The sequence below is a fragment of the Chaetodon auriga genome, chromosome 11 (genome assembly GCF_051107435.1).
Source record: "Chaetodon auriga isolate fChaAug3 chromosome 11, fChaAug3.hap1, whole genome shotgun sequence".
Lineage (NCBI taxonomy): Eukaryota > Metazoa > Chordata > Actinopteri > Chaetodontiformes > Chaetodontidae > Chaetodon > Chaetodon auriga.
In genome coordinates, this window is record NC_135084.1 from 3,327,417 (window position 1) to 3,352,898 (window position 25,482).

At 42.3% G+C, this 25,482-nt stretch overlaps 1 protein-coding gene across 1 annotated transcript in view; it reads right to left on the reverse strand.

Annotated features, from left to right (window-relative positions):
• Positions 1-1,912: 1,912 nt before the first annotated feature.
• Positions 1,913-25,482, reverse strand: part of LOC143328277 (cytosolic phospholipase A2 zeta-like) — a 32,362-nt gene continuing 8,792 nt past the window's right edge. The window contains exons 2-14 of the mRNA XM_076743344.1: positions 16,633-16,769; positions 16,275-16,406; positions 13,640-13,674; positions 12,872-13,010; positions 7,852-7,988; positions 6,578-6,800; positions 6,339-6,456; positions 5,830-5,967; positions 5,626-5,733; positions 4,149-4,328; positions 3,267-3,439; positions 2,973-3,159; positions 1,913-2,127 (exon numbers count right to left, since the gene is read on the reverse strand). Of these exons, the coding sequence (XP_076599459.1) occupies positions 1,913-2,127; positions 2,973-3,159; positions 3,267-3,439; positions 4,149-4,328; positions 5,626-5,733; positions 5,830-5,967; positions 6,339-6,456; positions 6,578-6,800; positions 7,852-7,988; positions 12,872-13,010; positions 13,640-13,674; positions 16,275-16,406; positions 16,633-16,769 (1,922 nt within the window). The remainder of the gene's footprint in view (positions 2,128-2,972; positions 3,160-3,266; positions 3,440-4,148; positions 4,329-5,625; positions 5,734-5,829; positions 5,968-6,338; positions 6,457-6,577; positions 6,801-7,851; positions 7,989-12,871; positions 13,011-13,639; positions 13,675-16,274; positions 16,407-16,632; positions 16,770-25,482) is intronic.

The window sequence follows — 25,482 nt, forward strand, 5'->3', positions numbered from 1 at the left end:
CATTTAAGCCTCTCCAGCACTCTCACCCGTTGCCAGATCGTTCCTCTGCAGTATGCGAGACTTTCCAGCGCTTTCCAGATTGATCACCCGTTGCCGACCTTGCCTGTCCCCGACCTGCTCTCCTCGTCTGCCTCCCGGTAAACTTACCTGCCTTCCGTCCCTGACCTCGTGCTCTGCCTCAGCGTTTCTGGTGTCTGACTGCTCTGCTGGTAACGGTTCATCCGCCTGGCTTCGGCTTTCCTCTTTCCTGCTCCCCATCGGTACTTCTGCTTCCGTGGACTGCTCATCTGGCTTCGACCCCCCCGCCTGCCTCCGACCACCCCTCTGCTCTCTCCTCGCCGGCAACGCTGTCCGATCAGCTGTTTCTTCAGGCTGCGGAGTTTCCTCCTCATCATCAGCGGCTGAAGAAAGATACTCCGCTGCGCGCCGGCTCGATCAGCTGTTTCTTCGGTGGCGGAGCTTCCTCCTCGTCATCAGCGGCTTTGGTAAGCCAATTCTCGTTCCCTCGCTTGAGCCCCAGAGACATTTTGAGAACGCTCAGCCCGGAGAACGAACTTACTCTGATCCATACCTTGTTTCTGGTGGTATTAAATAAAAGTCATTACCAACTGATCCTGCTCTCCGTTGTACTGCATTTGGGTCCAAAACACACCCGTTTCAGTTATGTGCATTTTCTTATTGCTAGTGTGTAAAATCAAATGGTTACTTATGTGGTTGTTACAGTCACAGAATGTGATATGTTTTATAATGACTTAAATACCATTTTTCTTACTATACTGTATTTCTTACTAGTATTTGTCTTTTTATGACATTGTTCCGGCAGGTCCCTGACTGTTGTTTAATATGGGTCACGCCACTGTTGCTGTGCATGAATTAAAATACTACACACTTATTTGAGAGTGCTGAAAACTTTATTTTCTATTTTATCATTTTTGGATTGGCACATTTATCACATAAGCAATGCTGTGGTAGTCCACCAACTGATTATTTTTAATGCAAGCAGTTAAAAAGCAGTTTGTTGTAAAAAAAAAAAAAAAAAAAAATACAAAACAAAACACCTGTGTTAATTTTTTATGTCATTACCAAATCATGTTGTCATTACCGTCACAATACATTTTTTTTTTTGACAGAAAATGTTGCTTTTCGGTTAACTTGGGTTTTACCTCAATCATTGTGGTAATGTTTAAAAGTCTAAATTTGCATTTTCTGAAAAAAAAAATATACATTGCAATTCAAATATTCTGATTAGTACGCAATATTTCATTGAGACAAGTCAATATATGAAAAACATGATATTTCAAACATGATTCTTAAAGAGCATGTTTTGGACTTACTGGAATGATTGTGAAAACTTTGCTTGTAAAATCATTTTCTATTAAAATCAGTGTTTTGTTGTTGTGATGGTAATGACATTTTGCTGTGACAACCTTGAAAAAAGCATCATAATATCAAAATTATCATGAAGTACAATCAAAGCTATGCTACGATCTTTGTTCCAGACCAATTTATAAACCTTTTGAAATAGAAAAAACAGAGATCAAAGAACATTATTTTCTCAAAATTCCACAAGTCAAAAGTGCCCTGAATTGAAGAATCACCCAGTTACTCATCAGATATTACTTTACTAATTTGCAGATGAATTTGGCTACTATCCCATGATTTAAAGGTGGTACTCTGACACAGTAACATATCTTGATTCTGGCACTTCTGTAGTAATCTCACAGGTCCTAGCTTTCTTTTGAGATCAAGATTAGTCATACAGTCCTTGTGGTTGTGAAGATATACTCTATTTATTTTGGGTAGGTCATTTCGGATAGGAGGTGGACAAAATAGGCCTCGTATTGAAGAGGATTTATAAGGCAACATACAAGAACTTGGTGTGGTAAACGGAGGCCTATTAAATCCTCATCTCTTATTTCTTTATCTTGGATGTCTTCATCTCCAGGACCTTGCGCAAGACTTCAAGGATGGTCTTCTCGTTGTTTAATATGTTGTAAGAGGCCAACTCCACCAGAGTCTCATAATCTTCTTCTGAGTAGGTCAGGTGTCTGGTGGCGTATGGAGACTCGCTGGTGCTCACATCCACCTCCCCAGCTTTTATTTCTTCCTCAGTTTCACGCTTCACACCTGTTAAATCATATGACATTAATACAACTGGTTAAAACTCGTTTCATACAACCCATCCATCTATGTTGTCACTTCAGAATAAATAAGGGACAATGAGGGTAGCAACATTAAGTGAAAAATGAAAAAGGAGCCGTAAACTATTCTAAAATATTTTGACTCATGTGATGTGATGAAATTAGTGAAATGAAACTGGTCAATTGATTGCCTGCAGTCTTAAAGTTGCACTAATTAACATTTTAATAATATCAATGGACTATGTGTAATATGAAAGGTGTTGCTTGTGGTGCAAACCCACAGAAAAGACACCCACTCTGAGGTTATCTTTAGTCTTATGGCACATTTAGCATCTTTGAGTATGAAGCTGCATCATTGACTTTCAAGTAAATTTGCATGTAATGCTCAGTAATTCAGCAGACCAAAAATAATTTAGAAATTCTAAAGTTGTCAGGGCGATTGGTTGATGTCTCAAGTGGTTGTGTTGAACATCAGTTTTAATTAGCAGAGTACATGGGATGCCCTGTTGACCTTGGGGTTAATGAGGTGGGCATCTGGCTGGGGGACCTTTGTTGCATGTCATTATATCCCCAAATTTCCTGTAATCTCTCTATTTTAGCAATCTAATACAGGTATGAAATGCACTAATAATACTAAAAATAAGTAACTCTGTCCTGCCATTATCAATAACATTTTTCCTTTTGAAAAGATCTTTGTTGGTCCATGACTTCCAGGATAACTAGACTAGCTTGAATAGTAAATCTTCATAGGAATTCTTCCGATTGCTATATTGCTAAAGTAATAAAAGCAACACAGTTGCACTGAAATTCAGCCACTTAAAATTTGCATACCGGGATGTTTGAAGTGTTTGTATGTGACATTGACAAGTGGGAAATGAACCACTATCGGGGCCTTGGGATTCTCCTTATCCTCAAAGATGTAGACCTCCTTCTGTGGCTCCTTTTCCAGACTGGCAAAATCAGCACTTGGAAAGGGGATGTTACGATCTTTGCAGTAAGCCGCTGTCTTCTCTAGGACCTGACAGATTAAACGTGATCATAAAGAGTAATGTTAATTAATTTATGGAATACATTCAGGAACCATTCTGTCTCTTTCCGGGATGAGCTTCTCCTCCTTCTGTTTACCCTGAGGATGTGCTCTGGATCCCATGAGTAACTCAGACATATGATGACATCCACATCTCTCTCTGGCCGCAGGACAGGCGCACAGCCAATATTGATAACGTGACCAGAGTCCACCAGGAACATGGTGGGGTCCTTGGGTGTCAGTTGGTTTGGGAAAGAATCCGGATGTGTCTCTGGACAGAAAATAGAAGATAATAACAAATAAGCTTTCAGCCAATTGCAAGAATTGGTGGACAAGTAAACAGAAACTGAAAAAACTGACCCAGACATACTGTCCATTGTATTCTGTGCTTTACTTTTCTGTTCTTAGGCAACCATTATATGAAATGATGCTGCCTTGCAACAGCAAACTATGTAAGGGTCCTGACACCAAGGAAGTGAGCAATATCTGTACAGTCTCCTCAGCAGTTACTCTGCAAATTCAGCATATTAAGTTAAAGCAAATATAACTAGTTTGTGCATTTGGCTGTGTGTGCCGTTAAAATGCTGCACAATATGCTATTACAGTGCAGTTCTATAGCCAAATCTCCTCTGGAAAGTCACTACCTTGTTGTGGAAGACAATCTTATGTTTTCTTTCAATCCAAGAACCCAGTACACATCAGAATATTCCTTCAGTACCAAGGGAACAAGACATCCTTTCCCTTTCAGGGTAAAACAGGGATCAAGATCATTGCCCTCTATCTATTTATCATTCTCCATTTTGTCAATCAAAACCTGTCTCCTAAAAAACTGGCCATTCTTGAAATATACATGATACTTTAACTTTATTTACCCTTAATGCATTGCTGCAAGAGGTCTAGTATTGTGCAAAAGATACTGAATTTTGTGTGACTGTGTTGTGTGCAAGCAACATATCAATAACAGGAGTGAGAGAGCCTACCTTTCCAGGCAACAAAGTTGTTGTTTTTATTGTAATCAAGGTGCATGAAGAGGCCACGCATGAAATTGTACATTTCAGCGATGACTGGACGATTTTTCATGAAATCACTCAGTATGCTTTGGATATCGGTGAGTGGATTTATCAGGTGTGTGTCTAGAGGTAATGGTTGAGAGCCAAGCTCTGTCAAAAGAACACAACATTTTAGTAACACAAGTAACAAAGTTCTGATGTAAACATGGAAGTGTCATTACTTTAATAGACTATGGTGGTAATTAATACTGTCAAAGGTTTTAAAATACTGTTATATGGTTTGTTGTGTAAACAATGAATGATTGCAACGACTTAAGAAAATGCTTTAAATGATTAGGTTGACAATAGTCTATATTTTTCTTATTATTCCATGAAATGACCAAAACCAACAATAAATCCATCCTACTAACAAGTATTGTGCAACTAAAGCCTGATATAACTTAATCCTCTGTGCCAAAGACCTTTGTTGATCAATGAACAACCACTGCAGTGACAGACATGTTTGCCATCATGATGAACATGGACACTGTAGTTGAATTTTAGTTCACCCCACATACAACATCATTGTGCCATACCGTAAGTACTCACTAGCACACCAAAGTTTCCTAAAACAATCCACACTATTCACTCCAGTCTGAATGACATCTGTTAAACATTATGATGGCTCACCTATATTTTAGGAAAAAGCTGAACCTTTTTAAAAATCAAAGAATATATTTGTGAACTATTTTTAAAGAGGCTTGACACCATTGGGAAGTGAGAAAGAATTGAGAAATTGAATGACACATTGTTGGTTTTGGCCTTAAATAGGACGTACAATAGATTAAATAGAAACACCAGCAGCTGTACCTGATGCGTTGACAGATGATCCAAGCCAGGATCTCCAAGAGGGCAGGGACTTGGTGGCAAATGTCCAAAGCTCGGCCAGCTTGGCAGAAAATATGCTGCTCCATATTTCTGATAGGGTTGAAAGATGAAAGTAAACCACTGGACTTCTTTAAATCTGTATTGTAGTACTGTGCATGGACATTGCAACAGACACCGTGGTCTTACCCATCAGTTATGGTACGGTACAACCACAGCAGTGACAGATATGTTTGATATTATGATGAACATGGTTACTGTAGTTGAATTTTAGTCCATCTCACATACAACATCATTGTGCCATACCGTAAGTACTCACGAACACACCAAAGTTTCCTAAAACAGTCCACACTATTCACTCCAGTTTGAATGGCATCAGTTAAACATTATGATGGCTCAGCTAGATATTTTAGGAAATTGCTGAACCTTTTGTAAAATCAAAGTATATATTTGTGAACTATTTTTTAAGAGGCTTGAGACCGTAGGGAAGTGAGAAAGAACTGAGAAATGGAATGACACGTTGTTGGTTTTGGCCTTAAATAGGATTTTAAAATAGATTAAATAGAAACACCAGCAGCTGTACTTAAACGGCTGATAGTTGATCCGAGCCAGGATCTCCAAGAAGGCGGGGACCCGGTGGCAAGTGTCCAAAGCTCGGCCAGGTTGACAGAAAATATGCTGCTCCATATTCCTGATAGGGTTGACAAATGAAAATAAAACACTGGACTACTTTAAATCTGTATTGTAGTACTGTGCATGGACATTGCGACAGGCACCGTGGTCTTACCCATCAGATACGGTATGCGGACTTCTGCGTGCCTCTTGATGATGTGACCAAGGAAGAACTCACTCCCAAAGTCCTCACTTTTGACAAATGCCCCATACTTCTGCATGCCTACCTCGTAGGGGGTAAACTCACACCACTCTGTCAAAGAGATTTGTTACATTATTACATAATATTAGAACAAATTCAGTCATTTTCACAGAATTTTCACTTTTTAACTTCTTCACTTCCTGCTGGATATTCACATATGCCCACGGTTGGAAAAAATGTAATATTCATTTCATTTGAAAACCTTTGTATAAAAACATTGCATTCATAGGTTTTACTTCAGTTCCACATCAAACCTGCAGTTGTTTTTGGTACAGCTATGAACAATTCCATTTGATATGCTCTATACTGTATGTCCTTGGGCTTCAATTACCTTCCACTAAATATGTTCAGGATTACAAGATAATTTTTCAGCCATTACATTAATTCATGTACACATGAAACATATCCTCCAGAATAATTACCAGCTTCAGATTCACAGCCCGATAACTTATCCTTCATGTTGACAGCAGTGTATATGGGTAAAGGGTTTTGCCCTTCATCCACTGCCAACTGCTGCTCAGACAGTGTGCTGCTGACTTCCTGTAATTGCAACCACATGTAACAAATATTATTTGAGGAAAAAAGTAGTCTTTGCACCATAATGTTAAGATTTCAAATTTATATATAATTTAAAGTGACTGCAAAGTATTCAGTTACTTACTCTCCCAAAGACAAGATGCTCAAGGACCAGGCCTGCTGTATCAATGGGGGACACAATGTAACCCTCGTTTCTTCTCTTTATCTTTTCGTCAAGGTAATACTGCAGTTTCTCAGGAGAGAAGGCACTCAGAGCACTTTTGGTCATCTGTTTCTTCGCTGCTGAGATGACACTGTCCATGTCCTCCTGTGACCAGTTAGCTTCTTGATACAGAGTAGACATAGCCCTGTTCACATGGAAAATTGTGTTAAGGGGATACAATGATCTGAAAACAATTCATATAACCTGGTAAATGTATACTTAGACAAAACACAAGGAGACAGCCGAGGGTTTGCCAGCATTTTCTCAACCATAACTCTATTTTTAGGTGTGGCCTCCACGAAAGAATTGTTTAAAGTCAGAACAAATAATTTTATTTAAAATCCATCACATTTTACTTCACAGTAAGTGCACTGCACTTATTTAGCACTTTTCTACCTTAACAGACAAGCGCATCATTATTCATCTCTCATTCACCCTCACAGACCAATGCAATGCAATGGCCTGTTCATCAGGAACAACCTGAGGTTGAGTGTCTTGTCCAAAGACACTTTAACAAATGGACAGGAGGAGGGTGTGGTGGAACCTCCAACCTGGTGATTAGTGGATGATCCATTCTACCTCCTGATTTGCCCATAAGCTACAGTGACATAATGAGACTAAGGAAGATTTAGAGTGCTTAATTGAAAACAAATCAAACAAAGAAATATAATAAAACACAATAACACTGTTTCATTTTCTTTTCATGTATGCATGTAATGTGTCACAATTAGATGAGGAACATTTGTAAAAGAAAAGAGAGAAAACTTCATCAAATCACAACACAGAAATTAAGTAAAGATGTACGGGGTGAAGTACAGGTGTTTCAGTGCTGTCCAGCAGAAAGTAGCACACACCTGCCAAATACAAATTACCATTAGTTTTCATGAGGAGGGACAATTTTCTTTTTGAGATGGACACACAATGTCCAAACTGTTTATACTGTGATATACATGAGTGTGACTCTTGTCTCTCTCTCTCTCTCTCTCTCTCTCTCTCTCTCTCTCTCTCTCTATATATATATATATATATATATATATATATATATATATATATATTCTATTTTCTAGCATAAACAGGTCATGCTTCTTATTCACAGCCCCACTGCAATGTTTCCTTGTACACTATGCTAACTGCCTATGAAAATAAGATTGATAGTAGAATACTGTGGACACTGACTACTCAACTGGTTTTCTCACCATGTGGATCCAGAAACTCCAGTGATGTAAGTGGTAGCATCCAGGACCCCAATACTCTTCAGGGCCTTCAGACTACCAAGCAGGCCTGTCATGGCTCTGGTTCCTCCTCCTGAAGCCACCACTGCTATAGTTGGCACCTGGGCAGAGGATAGAGAAATGTGGTTCTCACAGATCAGTGGTGCTTTACACCAAATGCTAATGTCAGCATGCTCATAACAGTAATGTTAACATGGTGATCTTGAGTAGGTAATGTTTAATGTTCACCATGGTCACCTTTGTTAAGTAATCTTAGTTTAGCATGTTAGCATGCTAACATTTGCTAACTAGCACAAAGCACACAGCACTGCTAAGGCTGATGGTAATGTCTTTACATTGGCAGGTATTTGGTCGCAAACCAAAGAAATGGACAAACTGACATTTGGATGTAATGTAAGATCTCTGTAGCTACATAGGCTAGATGAGAGGTCACAATTTTTTTACAGTTCATCCTGTGGGCAACATTTATGCTTGTACCATAAATGTGGTACATTTATATGGTACAAATAAATCTGTGTGTGTGTGTGTGTGTGTGTGTGTGTGTACACACACACACACGCACACACATATGTGTATACATACTGGAAGACGTGAACATGGCACTGATGACTATATCCACAGAAAACATCACCGAGACCAATCAGCTGATGTATGCAGCGGCAACAGTCATCCTGCGCATGCTAGGCTACAAGATGAACAGCAGAAGCTGGAAAGAGCAGGGGAACCCTCCATGGAAAAGGAGACTGGAGAGCAAGATCATGGCAACAAGGAGGGAGGTTAGCTTGCTAACTGAACTACAGAAAGGTGTAAAGATCAGGAAGGAAGTGCCAAGGAGATACAACAAGCTGTCCATAGATGAAGCTCTGGAGACTGCCAAGCAGAGACTCATAGCTCTGGCTACCCGCCTTAAGAGATACAGCAGAGAAGTCGAGACCAGGAGAATAAATAGACTGTTCTCCAACAACCCAGCTAAGGTCTACTCTCAATGGCAGGGTAGTAAGAAGACCCCGATAAACCCACCAAAGTCTGAAACTGAGCTCTACTGGAAGAGTATCTGGGAGAAGGAGGCATTGCATAACACCAATGCCCAGTGGTTGCTCAAATTGAAAGCAGACCACAGCAGCCTTCCAGAACAGGAACCAGTAGAATTTACCACTGCAGACATCCAAGAAAGAGTGTCTAAGATGAAGAGCTGGACAGCACCTAGGCCCGACATGATCCACACCTACTGGCTCAAAAAGTTAACCGCACTCGATGAACGACTGGCAGCACAGATGAATCAGCTGCTAAGATCAGGAACCCACCCAGAGTGGCTGACCCAAAGCCACACAGTCCTCATCATGAAGGACCCACAGAAGGGCCCGGTACCACCCAACTACTGGCCTATAACCTGCCTGAGTACAACATGGAAGCTCCTGTCAGGCATCATAGTGACTAAGATGAGTAGGCACATGGATCAGTATGTGAGTAGAGCACAGAAAGGAATTGGCAACAACACCAGAGGAGCCAAACACCAACTACTGGTTGACAGGGCAGTCACCCAGGACTGTAAGACCAGAAGTACCAACCTGTGCACTGCCTGGATTGACTACAAGAAGGCCTATGACTCAATGCCACACACGGATACTGGAGTGCCTTGACCTGTGTAAGATCGACAGGACACTTAGAGCCTTCATCAAGAACTCAATGGGGTTGTGGAAGACAACTCTGGAAGCCAGCTCACAGCCAATTGCAGAAGTGAGCATCAAATGTGGTATATACCAAGGAGATGCACTGTCCCCCCTGCTGTTCTGCATAGGCCTAAACCCCCTCAGCCAGATCATCACCAAGAGTGGCTTTGGATACTAATTCTGAAGTGGGACAACAATCAGCCACCTCCTCTACATGGATGACATCAAGCTGTATGCCAAGAGTGAGCGTGACATTGACTCCCTCACTCACCTCCCCAGGATATACAGCAATGACATTGGGATGTCATTCGGACTGGATAAGTGTGGATGGATGGTGTGCAGAAGAGGGAAGATTATCGCCACTGAAGGGGTTGAACTACCTGAAGGCAATATAGCAGATGTTCAGGGCAGCTACAAATATCTAGGGATCCCACAGCAAATGGTAATCACGAGGAGGCAACATGGAGATCAGCCACAGCCAAATACCTTCAGAGGGTGAGGCAGGTCCTGAAGAGTCAGCTGAATGGCAAGAACAAGATCCAGGCAATAAACACCTACACCCTGCCAGTAATCAGATACTCTGCTAGTATAATATCCTGACCACTGGAAGAAATGGAAGCCACTGATATCAAGACAAGGAAGCTCCTTACGATGCATGGAGGGTTTCACCCTAAGTCCAGAGTCCTGAGGCTATACGGTAAGCGGAAGACAGGAGGCCGCGAACTAGTGAGCGTCAGAGCCACTATTCAGGAGGAAACAACAAGCCTCTGGGAGTACATCAGGAAGATGGCTCTCTGCTGAGTGAATGGTAGCAGAAGCCCAGTAAGGAGGAGCCAGAAGGGTTGGCAACAGACAAGCCCCTGCATGGCATGTACCGTCGACAGCTTGAGGAAGTGGCTGACATAGCGAAAACATACCAGTGGCTGGAAAAGACTGAACTGAAAGACAGCACAGAGGCGTGGCTGCACAAGAGCAAGCCTTGAACACAAGGTCAATAGAGGCCAGGATCTACCACAGCAGACAAGACCCCAGTTGCAGGCTGTGCAAAGATGCTCCTGAGACAATTCAGCACACAACAGCGGGGTGCAGGCACGTGCAGGGGGGGGGGGCGGAGGGTGCTTGAGCACCTGCCCCTTTGCCCCTTGGCACCCAAAGTGCCCTTTTGTCAGAGTGTTTTTTTTTTACGGCTATGAGCGTATAAAAGTCAGGTTGTGTTTCCGAAAATATAATAAAATAATAATATTAATAAAAAGAAATAATAATAATAAAGATCGGTCGGTCACATGACGTCCATAACGTACCCTCATTATGCGCTCACTGCCCTGACGCGCTCGGACATGCCCAGCTGGCAACGAGTTGTCAATCCGAAGACCCCAGACGGCCGAGAGAGTGGAAAAACTGACCCGGTAAGTAGGATCTGCAACGTTATTTTTTTGTGCACACAGTGTCATCTTGATATGATGAAGTGAAATGAGCAATGAGCATCCTTTGTCGTCCAAATCTCCATACCGCATCTGCCTCTCACAAGTTAGGCTAGCTAACCACAGCGTGCGTGCTGTGGGGATAAAGTCGGTCGGGACGGGCTTTTGTTGTTGTTTCTGTACCAGTAGGCTACTCTTGTTATGGGGAAAACGCATAGAGACACATCATGTATTATTTGACAGTCAAGCAGTTTTCTCCCTGTGTCTAGAAGCAATGAGGCATGTGGCTAAGGTTAGCCTATATTTTTTTTTCCATGCATGGCATATGTCTCCACCGCGACTCTCTCTCTCTCTCTCTGCGTATGTGTGTGTGTGTGTGTGTGTGTGTGTGTGTGTGTGTGAGAGAGAGAGAGAGAGAGAGAGAGAGAGAGAGAGAGAGAGACTGACACTGACAGAGAGACAGACTAGACAGAAATGCAGAGAGAGAGAGACACTGACACTGACAGAGAGACATGGAGAGAGAGAGAGAGAAATACTGACAGACAGACAGACATGCAGAGAAAGAGAGATACTGACCTACTGACTGACTGTTAGCCTTGGCTGAGGCCTCTGTCTATGAGTAGTCACCTCCAAACTACCAGCAGTATGGCAGGTCAGTCCCAGTGAGCCATTTTCAATGTTTATTATCTTTGCATCTTTCCATGACACTAACACTTATATAATCAGCTATATCTCCCCCATGTTTTTTCTAGTGTCTACACTCCGGATCAGTACAGCCCACCTCCAGCAATATCAGCAGCAGTAACCTCCTCAGTGAGGAGTTTAGTTGAGGGGATTGGTGAGGAGTCCTCACCAATCCCCTCAACTAAAGGTGTCCAATGTTGTACCCATGAGGTAAAAAGACACATATTTTGCTTTGCAGTTGTGGCCTCTAAAAAATAAATGACTATTTCAATGATATGGTATGTTGTGATTCTGTGTTCCCTTCTTTATGAATAAGGGTCGCTAAAATTCAACGGTTTATATTGCAAGGTATACTTCTGTACCGTGTTTCAAATCTGTGCTCAATGTGCCCCTTTTTAACTTTGAGCACCTGCCCTTCCAAAGGTCTCTGCACGGCCCTGGCGGGGTGTAAGATGCTAGCAGGGAAGGCATACATGGAGCATCATAATCAGGTGGCTAGCATTGTACACAGGAGCATCTGTACCGAGTATGGGCTGGAGGTCCCAGGATCAAGGTGGAAGACGCCTCCAAAGGTGATCCAGAACAACTGAGCCAAGATCCTGTGGGACTCCCAGTTCCAGACAGACAAACTGGTGATGGCGTACCAACCAGACATAGTGATGGTAGACAAAGAACAGAAGACAGTCACAGTGGTGGATGTAGTGATCCCATGACGATAACATCAGGACGAAAGAGCACGAGAAACTGGAGAAATACCAGGGTCTCAAGGAGGAGTTGGAGAAGATGTGGGGCATAAAGGCAGTGGTGGTGGTGGTCCTGGTAGTGATCAGGGCACTCGGAGCGGTAACCCCCAAGCTGGGAGAATGGATCCAGCAGATACCAGGAAGAACACCTGCTTGTAACTTTGTTGGTGGAGTGCATGATGTCATGGTGCTGTTTCATATCTTGGTCATGATGTTTGGTCCACTTACATAATATTGCTTTTTTTTTTTTCTGCAAATCATTTTTATTTATTTACTTTTACAGTAACCTAACCCTAACACCATGAATAACATTCGTTACATTCAAGCCCTTGGCAAACAAGTTCACTCAGTGCTGATTAAGCCTTTCACCACCAGGTAAATCTCTGCATTTTGCAGTACACCAGAGTTTTTAAATAACAATAATAAGGTAATAACAACGTAATAATGTCCAAGAGTTGCACTCTACCTGTTCAGGTCCTAGTTGTGAGCCAAGGCCTAAAATCTTCTGCAAAGCCTGTGCCACAACACCTTTCCTCTTCTTCAGATACTCTTTCTCTTGAGGTGGGATGTCAAAATCCAGACGAACTGCAAGAGGATCCTCCTCACTGTGGACGTCCAAGGTAAATGCAAGTGAAGCAGAACACAAAAAGCATTGTTTCACTGACTGACTCTTCTGGGTGAGAAGTGTCAAGTTTGTTGCACTCCTGTGCAGTATTGTGTTGTCTATGGTCAGAAGGCACAGTACCCATGTGCACAACAACAGCTCTATAAAAGAAAAAGAATCTTAAAAGAATGCCTTTCTAGTTTGGTGTGGAAGAACTTGACTTTCCTGCACAGACCGCTGACCTCAACCCCATCAGACATCTTTGGAATGAACTGGAATACCAACATGAATGGTCAAGCTCACTTTATTCTGTACACACATCTGTCTCTTCTTTTGTCCTTCCTGAGGCCTCTTCCATTTTTTAAAGGGTTTTTTAGGCAACTTTTTCTGTATTGAGGGTCTGAGGATCGATAGTGTCATATGCTGCACATTTTGTGAAGTCCCTTTAGGCAAAATTGATTGATGTATACAAATAAAATTTACTTGACTAATGCTTTTGTGGTAGAATGGGAGCAAATCCCTGCAGCCCCCTCAGAAGGGTGGAGGCTGTTAGAGTAGCAGATCAGTGCCCATGGTTTTGGAATGACATATGGTGTAATATTTGGGTGTCTCCATACTGCTACACCTTACCACTCATGCGTTTCCACATCTAAATCCACTGTCTCCTGTGAAGGAAAAAAATGCCACATTACTATAAAACAAATATCATTTAAACAGCCAACAAGTAAGATTTCTTATGTTCATCTCCTATAAATCTGAGGTGAAAGAGAAAAGAGTGACTACGGTAACTTTTCAGTCAGTAATTTCTAGCTGGTGAAAGACTTTTCCTGTCTTCAGGTGTCAACATTGTTAATGTGATTGTAGGATCTTTGAAATTACTCAAATGTTTGCAGAGAAAATGTAATGGCATTAAAGATGATGACAGTAATATTGATTAATTTGAATGTAAGGTCTACCTAAATTGGTTTTCTAGATAGCTTAATGAACACATCAATAATGATGGCAAGGGAGTGAAGGACATACTATTTTGACATATCTGAGGCAATAATGAAAAATAACAGCTTGGCCTGGCTCTGACTCATATGTTCAGCTGTTCAATACAAAGGCAGCACTTAATCTAGCTGCACACAAACTACTAAGTCCTTACCTGATCAATAACAAGGGACAATTTGTCAGCATGTTCGGCTGGTAGAGGCTTGACATTTACAGAATATTGCTTTCCACCAGTAGAGACAAATGTATGATAATGCATCTGGAATACAAAGAGATAAATAACATGTTACGTTAAACATTTCTTGCAATTTTGATTAATATGTTAATTTGTTGCACTTTGTAGGCGTGTAGAGAAAAGCAGCTACGAAGTTCTTATAAAAGAACAGCATGAGGGTGAAAAGTTCTTTCTGTCAAACAGATAACACTAACAGACAGTTAAAACTCACTTCAACATTTAGCTCTGTCTCCAAGTCTCTATTGATGAGGAAGCGCAGTTTTGCGGTGTCCTTTCGATTAACTGTTTGGCTCTCCTGAAAGGCCCCCCTCAGCTTCACCACCATTTCCGTAATAGCTGGCAAAAAAAATTGAAATTGAAAACTGATCAATAGCATTCAGGGTTGCTTCATAAGTCATTACTAATAGTTAGCATAATTCCAAAGCCATTTGAGCAGCTTAAAATTGAATGTTGGCCACCAATGAAGTCATTGTCCCGACAATCTTAAGAGTTCAATGAAGTCATTCATGCCTGTGAAGCTGGCTCAATCATTCTTTCCAATTAATGAAAGCACTATTTGACCAGGACAGCGACAGCTTTAAGTCATTTCAACCTGACGAATTGAATTGGACAGAATTGTAGCCTACATACATTTATTGCTTAATAGCTTGTCAACATGGATATCGATTGCAGAGAATGGGGCAGCCTGGAAGACACAGAGACACAGTTACTCTTGTTAGGGTCATTAAAGCAAGATACATTCATACTTCATAATTGTTTGTACAAGTATCAGGACCTTCCTGGTCTGTGTTGTGAGGCAGCTTGATGGTCATATATAATCACTATCAAAACTCAAATGCATTGCTTCATTTCCATGTCAAATTAGTGTTTTACTGAAATTCATGGGAGTGTGTGACCTTAAGTTTCCCGTTGATTCCTTGTGCCATTTGACCAAATTATTGAGGGCAATACATTGAGCTAGCTTGATGGCGATTTACACACTTGCTATACGAACCCTTAGAAAACGACATGAATCAGTGTCACAAGTGTGGCAGTGGGTGCGCTGATATTTTTGGTTTCACTCAATAATACACAGAAAGTCAAAGATTTCAGACTTAAACGTTAATGCCAACTTTTTGATGCAATTCCAAAATCCTCCTGCAGCCATCTTAACGGTACAATGTGTAAGAATTGGCCACCTGTGGAAGGTTGCTTGACAAAAAAAGTTAAGAGGGCTTTGAAATGTTGTAAACTTGCATTCATGCCAGCTGAAACCACAGTAGGCTTTACTGTCAGACTATCACCTCTTGAGGTACAAAGTGGTATTACAAGACAGGACTGGCTGAGGCTAGCTGCTTAGCGTGCTAACTTCAGTAGATATCTCTGCATCACAATGCACAACATCTTTGGAAATACATCAGAACTGTTACTTCACATTCTGTTGATAACGTTCATTCATTCTTGTCACTCTAATCCATGATTTCAGTCATCCTGTCCTTGGGAATTACATGGCTTCTTGTATTCCAAGCTGGTGATCATCCATACTTTGACAGGATTTCAGCTAACATGGAGGATGGAGGGGTGTGTTTATTTAGACATACAAGTTGAAGCCATTTCAAAAGTCTTACCACAAGGACGCCATTACTGAGATATTCACATGGTTGGTCCTTACTACAAAAAAAAGACATTTATTGTGAAGAAGATCAGAAGGTGTACTAGAATAAGAGCAAATTTCTGCAAATATCTTGTAAGAATGTAAACAGAGCAATATATGAATCTCAGTTACCTGTCAAGTAGCTCAAACTCTATTTGCAGTGTGTCCTCTCTCTATACAGAAATAGACACAGGAATAATCTTGAATCATAATCATTTGGTTAATGGCCATATTATAAGCACATTCACGCTACTAACATAAGAAAGAACATGGCATACACTTAGAAACAACTTCTTTTCTTCTGACCAAGTACAGCTGGTCACAGATCAGTCCCATGCCAAAATGCATCACAATTACAGCAAGTGTTGCAAAAGTCATTTTCAATATTTTGTTGATGCTTTTACCTCAGGGTTTATGATGAAGACCTCGGTCTCCTTCTTCCCGACTGTGAGGTTGGTGATGTCAAACAAAAGTGTACAAATCATGTCATCACGTGCCATTGGGTCCTCATCATACATCCTGATCTCTAAAATGTTCTGGGGAAACAGCAGAGGAACTCAATCTTCCCAAGTGAAGCAGCCACCGTTAAAACTGTAGCAAAAAAGACTACACATTGTTGTCATTTGAATATTAATGTGCTTGCTACACCGCCGAGGAAAGATGAGGTGAACTGTTTTTTTTTTTTCCAGGGTGGACTGAGCATAACTGTACAGTCAGCCAGATGCTTGTGTTTGATGTCACGCTAATACTGAGTGGACTCACTTTCACATGGTTTGGGACCCTGAAGGTAAAAGTTTCATTCCACTCTGGGTTGTTATTGTTGGACACTGTTTTTGTGCGGTAGGTCCTTGTCGTCGCCGTGGGGAGAGAGAGAATGACAAAGCAGTCGGATTCAGACACTGTAACAAAGAGACAGAAAAGACAGGAGCATGAAAACAGATGGCAGTTTCAGTTCAGCAATGATAAAGCACTGCCCTCTGCGTGTCACTGTGTATGTCTCATGTGAAAAGGTAAAAATAAATAAAGTCGGTGAAAATGATTTTAAAAAGTGGTTGTCATTCCAAAAACACGCACAGCACAAATGTGCTATTTAACAATCCTGTGACCTGAAAGCTGTTCTTACAGTAATCTTCGGATTGATGTGTGTTTGCCTTCAGTACGGTGGCATTCAGGATCCAGTGGGAGACAGCTTCTTTCTGTTGAACGAGCCAAACAAAGCAATTATAACAAGACCTATGCCATGACAACCGTTCCTCTATTTAGGTGGACAGTTTTTGAAAGCCCAGCAGAGTTATTGTGATCAAAATATGTACAACCCTGATTCCAAAAAAGCTGGGATGCTGTGTAAAATGTAAATAAAAACAACTGTTTACCAACAATAGTTTTACAACGTGTTCCTGAGCCTGATATGTGGTAATATTGTTTATATCAGGGGTTCTCAAACGTATCACTCAAATGTCTGCTTCTGATTTTTATTCAAGATCAGATGTCCAGAACGATTGGTGATAACAAAACATTTAATCAGTGAATTAAAGTCCATCTCTTGTGATTGAGCCAGCATGAAACCAAGGCAGACAAGGCTCAGACAGTTAGTCCATATTTATTTCTGACTCAGACATATTCTGACAACTACATTTACACCAGTTAGTGTGTCCCAGAGAAAGCAAGACACATTCTGTATCTGTGATTTAGGTTAGCAGTTGCCATGACAACAATGTCAATCATAGAGAAATAACACACATTAAATCCACATTCGTCTGGACTACACTGTATATTCAACATCACTTGATTTTTTATTTTTTATTGATTAATTGAAAATTTACTTCAAAATAGAAAACATTACACTTCATAATGTACTGTTAGCCTTTTCACAACATGAGGTACGATTACTGTATTTGTCCAAGGGCCCAAATTATTCAAAGCACTGTGGGGGCCGGACTTAATATACATATACGGTATATCCCAGGTTTATCTGTGTTTAATGTTTGTGTAAATATTATGTTTAGATAGTTAACTTCCTTTCTGGGTAAAGTAAAACACTGAAAAGTATTGTTTAAAAGTTTAGTTTGGTTAATTGGTTCAGTTCTGTGTTAAGTCAAGCATTTCCTCTCGTTGCTACTTACCCTCCCCTCCATGTCTTGCAGGTAGATGCTGAAGTTGTTTGAACACTTCCTGCATATATATACACTGGGTGACATCATGAGTGATGTCACTGGGACAGACCAAGTATGAGGTGGTTAATTATTGATTGTGATCTGTGTATGTCTGACTGTAATTGTATAATACATGGTAAACTATGTGAAGTGGTTCAACATGGAGAATGAATAATGTTATAACCTTCCTGTTGTCAGGTAGGTACTGTAGTCACCTGCACCACGTGTGGTACAGACTAGACTGGCTCATGCCTGACGGGGTTATTTTATTTCATTCTGTGTTCTGTGTTTACATGTGTCTCATGGCACCACTTTTGTAAATAAACCACCTGTGTTAAAAACCTGGACGTTTCTCAAGTCAAGCTGTCCTCTGTCTCTGCTTTCTCCCTCCCCCACCTAGCTGCATGTAGATACCTGGCTGGGTCTAATGGCTCCACCCATCCTTTTCTTGTTCCTAGGAAATTATCATTACCACTGCTCTAACTCTGACTCACTTACATAAACAACAAAGAGGAAACAGACAGCAGGGGAAAGATTAGATACCAGGATAATCTTATTTAGTTCAGTGTTGTGCTCTGGTTTCATTAATAATTCTGATATACTGATTAATCAAAGTACTCAAAAGCATTTTCTCATCTTCTCTTACAGAACTTATAGGGAATGATCACACTGCACAGCTGCAAATGAAACCACAAAAAGCGCTGGATGAACTAAACCTGTTCACTACCAAAGTTAAGTTAGTCTGTAGGCTGTAGACTTTATTTTAAGTTACTTAATGTGAAATTGCATACTGGGGGTATTGCTTGCTAGTATAAAGTAGTTGTTGTAGCCCTGTCAAGGCGGTAAGATGCACATTGTGTTTGCAGTTTTTTTTTTGTTTTTGTTTTTTTTTTAATATGGATGTATGAAACTCATTTTTTGTGTTTGGTTAGTTGATTCAGATTGTCTTGAGAAGGGTGTGTATGTGACCTTACCGTTATGGGGACATCAGTGGGGGGCCCTAAAACTTCCTTCTCTCTTCTTTCTCAAAAAAACGAAACCAAAGCATGAATTATTTCAATCTAAGTTCAAAGCTAAATAGTTCCAACTAAAACATAACTTTAGAAATACTGAGGAATGGAAGAGGAACAGTTACCCATCCAGCAGCTCAAAGGTCACCCAGAGTTTACCCTGGGACCAAAGAGAAGATGGCAGGAAAATATGTGAATGTGTGATGGAAAGCAAACATGGTAATCGTATCACATCCAGGCATGAATCTATCTAATGTCTGCTTCTACAGGTATGCGTCTGATTTATAGACTGCCTCCAATCTATAGTTTGGGAGTCAACAGCCTTGCTCAAGGGCACCTGAATGATGGTAATGATGGAGGGGGCCTCACTGTCTGTGCTCCAGTGAATACTGCCATTTGTGTTGACACAACCAGAGGTGCTATTAGTGGTGGACAGCAGCGTTACCTCTGCACCACCTCTGTGCTCATGCTGCAGCACAAAATATATAAGTTCCTCCACCATATGCAAACACATTACTCAGCATTTAATGGCATTGAGCAGGCTATTTCATGATGAACTTTTTATTACAATGTCTACTATGTGAGCCTCTACATGCAGCTTTTGCAATGTGGAGCTATTTTGAGACATTCCGAGGTAAAAAGTGCAAGCTCATTTTAACCACTGGAGGCCAAGCTAAACCAGTTTGTGACATTTCCACATCTGCCAAACATGCAAATGAAGATGGCACTGTGTTAGGTGGCAGCCTGTTGCTCCGTTGTTTTCATTCTTCTTTTGTTCTTTTAGTGTGTTTTTCTACGTTTCTTTTAATTTCTATTTTCTTACAGCGTTTTTGGAAACTGCGTCGCAATGTTCGTGCACAACTTTTTTGGTGGCCTTTCTGTTACTTTTTATGCTCCTTTCAACAGAGGGCCATACAGAGGGCAGTGGGGGCATTGTCTACACACGTGAGCAGCTGATCACGCTGTGTAAATCCTCACTGCTGCCCGGAGAGAGGATTGTAGTCCCGGACGAGCTGAAAAAACGACGTCGGGGCTGCAGAGCCAGAGCCAAACAGAAGACGAAGGCACGGAGATACACACCGTTAGTTCCAAATAAGATGGACGAGCTTGTCGCGCTAGTCAGGACTCAGTGGGAACGCTGACAGTGCAGCCTAATGACTTTTACAGAGTCATGGTTTGCTTTCAGATGTCCCGGACCGGAGCTTGGAGGTACCTGGCTTCAGCTGTGTGCAGGCGGACAGACACGTGGCTCGGAGTGGTAAGAAGAAGGGAAGAGGGATTGTGCTGTTTGTGAATGAAGCAGAGTGTAAAGTGTATCCCAGAATACATCAAATTCTGTGAACAGACCATACTGCCAACCCAGACTGTACACTGCTCTCCCAACACTATGCCCTGGATCACCAGTGAACTGAAAAGTCTCCTGAACAAGAAGAAAGAAGCTTTCAGGTCAGGGGACAAAAAAGAACTGTGGAGTGTGCAACACGAGCTGAGGGAGAAGCTGAGGCAGAGCAGAGATGCCTACAGGAGGAAGCTGGAGGCCAAACTCCAGCAGAACAGAGCGAAGGATGTGTGGACAGGAATGAAGGAGATCACAGGGCTCAAGGCAAAAGACAGACCAGCAGCTGGCAGCCTTGAGAAGTCCAATGAGCTAAACTGCTTTTTCAACAGATTTAGCCAGGAATGGCGCTACATTCCCCCGCCCTTCACACCTCACCACTATCCACAACCCCCCTCTGCCCAAGCTTTCTCCCTCCAACCCTCAACCCTCCCTGGTGATCCCTCCCTTGGACTCAACTCAGAATCAAAATCAGAATCAGAATCAGAATCAGAAAAAGCTTTATTGCCAAGTACGATTTTACACATATGAGGAATTTGTTGTGGTGTAGTTGGTGTATGACACATCTACTAAAAATAAGAGTACAAAATATAACAATATAAATATATGTACACACATATATATACACAAGTCTGTTTTTTGTTTGTTTGTTTTTTCCGGAAACAAAGTCTGTTTTTTCAGAAAGAAGTCCAAGCTGAGCATTAATGTAACGCATAGAGCTGTGTCTATGTCAATGTGACAAGATGAGGCAGAGGTGGAGTGTGAAGAGTGTTGGGGGGTTCCAGGCCTTGTTGATAAGGCTGACCAGAGACGGGAAAAAACTGTTCTTATGGCGTGAGGTTTTGGTGCTGATAGACCACAGCCTCCTGCCAAAGGGGAGTGTCTCAAAGAGTTTGTGTCCGGGGTGAGAGGGATCGGCCACAATCTTTTCTGCACGCCTCAAGGTCCTGGAGGCGTACAGGTCCTGGAGAGATGGGAGATTGCAGCCAATCACCTTCTCTGCAGACCGAATGACACGCTGCAGTCTGCCCTTGTCCTTGGCGGTGGCAGCAGCGTACCAGATGGTGATGGAGGAGGTGAGGATGGACTGATGGCTGTGTAGAAGTGCACCATCATTGTCTTTGGCAGGCTGAATTTCTTCAGCTGCCGTAGGAAGTACATCCTCTGCTGTGCTTTCTTGATGAGGGAGCTGATGTTCGGCTCCCACTTGAGGTCCTGGGAGATGATAGTTCCCAGGATGCGGAAAGACTCCACAGTGTCAATAGTGGAGTCACAGAGGGTGATGGGGGCAGGTGAGGCTGAGTTCTTCCTGTTGTCCACAACCATCTCCACTGTCTTTAGAATGTTGAGCTCCAGGTTGTTCTGGTTGCACCAGGTCACCAGATGGTCAACCTCCAACCTGTAGGCGGACTCGTTGACATCAGAGATGGGTCTGATGAGGGTGGTGTCATCCACAAACTTCAGGAGCTTGACAGACTGGTGACTGGAGGTGCAGCTGTTTGTGTACAGGGAGAAGAGCAGAGGAGAAAGAATGCAGCCCTGGGGGGATCCGGTGCTGATGGTCTTTGCGATGGAGATGTGTTTCCCCAGCTTCACGCACTGTTTCCTGTCAGACAGGAAGTCTGTAATCCACCTGCAAGTGGAGTCAGGCATGCTCAGCTGGGAGAGCTTCTCCTGAAGCAGAGTTGGGATGATGGTGTTGAAGGCAGAGCTGAAATCCACAAACAGGATCCTAGCATAGGTTCCCACGGAGTCCAGGTGCTGGAGGATGAGGTGGAGGTTGACTGCATCGTCTACAGACCTGTTGGCTCTGTAGGCAAACTGCAGGGGGTCCAGAAGAGGGTCAGTGATGTGTTTGAGGTGTGAGAGCACAAGGCGCTCAAAGGACTTCATGACCACAGAGGTTAGGGCGACGGGTCTGAGGTCGTTAAGTCCTGTGGTCCTTGGCTTCTTGGGAACAGGGATGATGGTTGAAGACTTGAAACAGGCTGGCACATGACATGTCTCCAGTGAGGTGGTAAAAATGTCTGTGAACACTGGAGACAGCTGATCAGCGCAGTGCTTCAAGGCGGATGGGGAGACAGAATCCGGTCCAGCTGCTTTCCGGGGGTTCCGTCTCCTGAAGAGCTTGTTGATGTCCCTCTCATGGATGGAAAGAGTCGTCACTGAGGTGTCGTGGGGGGTGGTTGCTGGACTGTCCCTTTGTCTTTCAAAGCAGCAGCAGAACTCATTCAGGTCATTGGCTAGGCATCGATCGTTGATGGAGTGGGGGGCTTTAGGCTTGTAGTTGGTAATCTGCCTGAGCCCTTTTCAGACAGACGGAGAGTCGTTAGCAGAGAACTGGTGTTGGAGCTTCTCAGAGTACAGTCGTGTAGCCTCTTTCACCGCCTACTCCAAGTAATCAGTGCAATAGTCTGGACAATAAGCTGTGCATTAAAAACATGTACATAACAATCTGTAAATACGATCTACAATTTCTAACAATTTTTTTACAATTTCTTTCTTTTTATTTTTATTTAAATCCTCACTCTTTTGTATATACTGTTTTGTTTCTAATCTGCATTGCACTTTTCCCCTCGCGGGACAAATAAAGGAATATTGATCTTGATAAACTTGTAGTTTGACTCTTTGTATCTGTCTTTGTCCCCACTCCTGAAGGCCTCTTCCTTTGCCAACCTTAGGTGTCTGAGTTGGGCTGTGAACCAGGGTTTGTCGTTGTTGTAACTCACCCTGGTGCGTGATGGAACACAGCAGTCCTCACAGAAGCTGATGTAGGACGTCACAGCCTCCGTGTACTCATCCAGACTGTTGGTAGCAGTCCTGAACACATCCCAGTCAGTAGAGTCCAAACATGCCTGGAGATCCTCCACAGCCTCGCTGGTCCACTTCCTTGATGTCCTCACTACAGGTTTGCAGAACTTTAGTTTCTGCCTGTATGCAGGAATCAGGTGTACCATGACATGGTCAGAGTGGCCCAGTGCAGCACGGGGGATGGCGTGATAAGCATCCCTGACTGTGGTTTAACAGTGATCCAGAATGTTCTCCTCTCTGGTCGGGCATTTGATAAACTGTCTGTATTTAGGGAGTTCATGCGTGAGTCATATGAACAATGGAAATGCAGGTGTGATAGTCTTATGACATCAATCCTGTATTCAAAGGCAGCATGGAAGATGCCTACTTTTGTGCCATTGGTGCTCTGACAAAGGGCTATCCCGATGGACAGCGGTGGACAGCCGGTGTAGGACAGACATACTTTAGCACCTGGGCCTTCTGGTGTCAGTAACAGCGGAGGAGCGGCGCCTTTAGTGGCTATGTAACCCAAATAAATGGGCGAAGCCTGTTGCAAGAATTCGTTCCAAAAAATGTTGCGTCTAGTGATAAAACACTGCTGATTGCTCATCGAAATTATCTACAAAAATATTCTTACTTGGTTACCCTAATGATTAAAAAGAAATTTGGCTGTAACTCTTATAGGATATATGGGTGGCATTTGATAAACTGTCTGTATTTAGGGAGTTCACGGAAATGCAAGGCAGAATGTGTGTGGAAGGTGTCGGTATCACACTTGCTGATATGTAATCAACTGCTTAACCAGTTTCACAAAAGTTTTTTATAACTGAAGGCCACAGAGAAAAGAAACTTTGTTGAGAAATACTCTGTAAGGGACTGTGCATGGATGGATAACGGGACAATGGAGCCAAACTTACAGGCTTTACTACAAACATTAAACTAAATACTATGGAATACTACACAGAACATCGTAGGAAATCCTGAAAGGAAACCTGTGATGTGTGTTATTCTTTCATCACACATTCTTACTCTACTCAAATCCAAAAATCAAAACAAAATAAACAAAGAAAAAACTAGATTGGGACATCTCATTTTTTGCTGTGCTCCTCCTCCTCCTCTGGTAGCTGGTTTCTGTCTGGGCTCTTGATTTCCCATCTTGTTTTCTGTATTTATTTTAATTTTCCTTAAACTTGAAAGTTTTAATTTTTGGCTGAATTGGACATCTAAAGACATATTCTATGGACAAATATTTAAAAGTTGTGGATGACCCTTGGGACCTCTGATATTTCACGGATACACTCTGCTCTGGCCTACTGACAGAAAAAGCCTGCTACGGCCTACCAACAGAAAAAGCTTGCTGGCAGCTAAAGCTAACTAAATAGCACCAAGATGCCTCCTTTCTCCACAGATGACCTCTACAAACTTCTGCAACAGGTTGCAGTGTTGGAAACTCAAGTTCAGCGTCTGGAAATAAACGCAGAAGTGAATGGACCTTGTGGAAATGACAGCACTTTGCCGCTGACTCAAAACAGCGGACTGGAGAATGCTAACATCCAGCTAATTGGCTCTGATACAGCTCCCACGAAACTAAAGGGCTGTGTACCGGGTAATAAATCTGCCAGTATCAGTCCTCCCTGGAATGCTCTCGGGGCAAAGCCCAAGAGTAAATCAGCTGATATGGGGAGACGTCCAACAGGTAGAACCCAGCGCCCAGAGATCTGTGATGCGACAGGCTGGCCTGCGTTATCATCCTCCTCAACACCTGTGCAGAGTAAGACACAGCTGTGGATAAAAGCTAAAGGGAAGGTGAGCAACAAAACTCCCAAACCAGCTAGTGTGCAGTTACAAAATCGGTTTGCTCCACTACTGCAGGACCCTGGATCTCCAACTGAAAACCTGGATAACTCCTCGGACTCACAGAGAAGGGTAAGGCCTGACAGGAAGTCAGAAGCTAGAAAGCTACACGGAAAGCTACTGACTGGTCCTGAGACTCTGGTTGTTGGTGATTCTGCTATTAAAGACGTGGGAAGCATGTACAGCAGAAACATGAAAGTATTGTGCTTTCCTGATGATACGGTCTCCAACATGACTGACAGAATCCTCAGTCTTGTTGCAGAAATTCCAACTTTGAAATACCTTGTACTGCACACAGGTGCAAATGATATTGCAAAACGACAATCTGAAGTGCTCAAACGAGATTTAGATAAACTGCTAAATGCAGTGAGCTCTCTGAATGCTGAGGTCTTCTTCAGTGGGCCTTTACCACCAGTCAGAGGAGGAGGAGAGAGATTCAGCAGATTATTGGCAGTAAACAGATGGCTTT